The sequence below is a fragment of the Exserohilum turcica genome (genome assembly GCF_000359705.1).
Source record: "Exserohilum turcica Et28A unplaced genomic scaffold SETTUscaffold_21, whole genome shotgun sequence".
Classification (NCBI taxonomy): domain Eukaryota; kingdom Fungi; phylum Ascomycota; class Dothideomycetes; order Pleosporales; family Pleosporaceae; genus Exserohilum; species Exserohilum turcicum.
Window position 1 is genome coordinate 622,624 of NW_007360037.1, and position 2,070 is coordinate 624,693.

The 2,070-nt window shown below is 48.0% G+C and overlaps 1 protein-coding gene across 1 annotated transcript; it reads left to right on the plus strand.

The window, feature by feature from the left end:
- Positions 1–1,617: 1,617 nt before the first annotated feature.
- SETTUDRAFT_28681 (uncharacterized protein) lies at positions 1,618–2,070 on the plus strand (the record flags this gene model as incomplete). Its single annotated transcript, XM_008027906.1, has 1 exon — positions 1,618–2,070. One exon carries the CDS (start codon positions 1,618–1,620, stop codon positions 2,068–2,070), a length of 453 nt encoding a protein of 150 aa, XP_008026097.1.

Sequence of the window (2,070 nt, forward strand, 5' to 3'; positions counted from 1 at the left end):
GATCCGCTCGCGCAGTCCTTGACTGCGGCCTACTCCTCGTTGGTGAGGACTAGTAGGGCTTACCTTCGGCCGTACTTCTCTTCTAGCTAGTTCTAAACAGCGTTTGGCTGCTGTCGTGTCGCGTCCTTAGGAAGACTCGCGTCTTGCCGTCTCGCTCGTGGGATCTCGTCTCTGATTGAGAGTAATCGCACGGCCTGCACCCCGTCCGATAGAGGATTGACAGGACTTCTCACTACAACGTCCGCTTCTAGCTAACTGTACGCTAGGCCCGAGTGGCCTTTAGGTAGTTTATCACGCGACGTTGCGCCTACGGCTCGGCTTTCCAAGACACGGTAGGACTTCCTAGACAGGTCCCAGGCGACTAAATCGCCTACTGTCTCTCACGGCTGAACTTCCTGCGAAGCTCTGCCCTAGGTGTACTGTCTTGCGACGGTCTACCTTCTCGCTGCACTAAAGGCCTTTCGTACCTATTGCAGCACTAACTCCGTGTTACTAGCTCACACTAACAACACGCTCTAAAACTTAGTTAGAAGACAGTCCGCCTAAGGCTTATGTCTAATTGGGATCAAATACAAAATGTAAGGGGCTGCGCTCTAGGGAGCAATCGCGAGGTATACAAGAGGTTGTATTCGATAAGGAGCTATCTACTCTGCTTACGTGGTGTTTATTTACTTATTAGAGAAAGGTTATGCCGGAGTATCTAAGCGCGTTGTCTGAGCGCTGCTCGGTCTGAACGTAGTTCAGATGGTGCGCGCGCAGCTTGGCCCGAGATTCCATCGAGGAGCTATCCAAAGGGCGTTCAGCCCGTTACACTAACCTAGCTAAAAACAACTCTACTAGGCAAACTAGTTTACTAGACCTTATAGAAGTCTTTAGAGACTTTATAGAGAATAGCAAAGTAAACAAGAAAAACTCTACAATTCTAGGAGACTAAATCTCCTTTCTATCTAACGTCTCTAAAGAACTAAGAGAGAAAGTTAGACGCCTTGAAAAACTAAATACCCCGCCCACCTAACTGTTAAGAGTATGAATCTTAAGTGGAAGTAATATAAGACTTCTGGTGTTAAAACTCTTCTTGGGTTAGTTTTCGCGGATGAAGCAACAGGGTGATATGAACAGTGTCTCTGCAAGTATAATGTCTGTATTGTACTTGTACTCGTAACTTAAGTTGAACACATCGAGCCATAAGGGTTCGATGCCTATTCCTATATACCTGTATGTTCCATATGTTCCATATGGTTTCATGATGTTCCGTGCGTGGAACTTTGCGCAACAACGTGGAACATGCGGAACACACGTGACTTGTTTCGTGGTGGCGTTCCGCCAAGCGTATGGAACGTGGGGTCCGCACTTGCGTCATTGGCTACTTTGCCATGGTCAATAAAAGAGGTCTTGACATGGGCTGCTTCCTTCCTTCTTTCCATATCTTGCGCTATGTCCCTTCCTCAGGTTCGTAACACTATCCTCCCCTTCCTGGCTTCATGTCCTCATGAGCTAACTGTCATGGTTTCCAGAACTACTGCTTATCGTTATTCCGTCGGTGACCGAATTAACCAAACTAGTATTATCGCGATGGTGTCCTGTCAGTACTGCGCAAAGAAGAATTTAGAATGCCGAATGTCGTCGTTAAAAAAGGAGTGTAGGAATTGTTATCGTAATGGTGTCGAGTCGTGCGTGCCGGTGGAGATTCCGGTTCCGAATTTCGAAAAATTGGATCAAGAAATTGCACGCCTTGATCAGCAAGAGTCTGAAGCGGATGCAGCGGAGGCTGCAGCTCTAGAGGCGCTAGTAGCGGCTCGTCGCAAGAAAGATCGTCTTCGTCAACAAAGGAAAATCCTAAAGCGTCGTGAACAAAAGTGGGTTGACGATGCAGGCAAGTTTGTGGATGACATCGAGGCCTTGGAGGCAATGGAGTGGGCGAATAAGGAGGTAGCGACCTTGGAGGGTGGTCTTATGCCTGGTACTCCTGCTTTGGATTGGAGTGTCTTTATGCCTACTTTCCTCGAGGGCGATCCTGGGTTTGCTGAAGCTGTTGGTGATACTGTGCCAGTTTCTGGTGGCAGTTCGTAA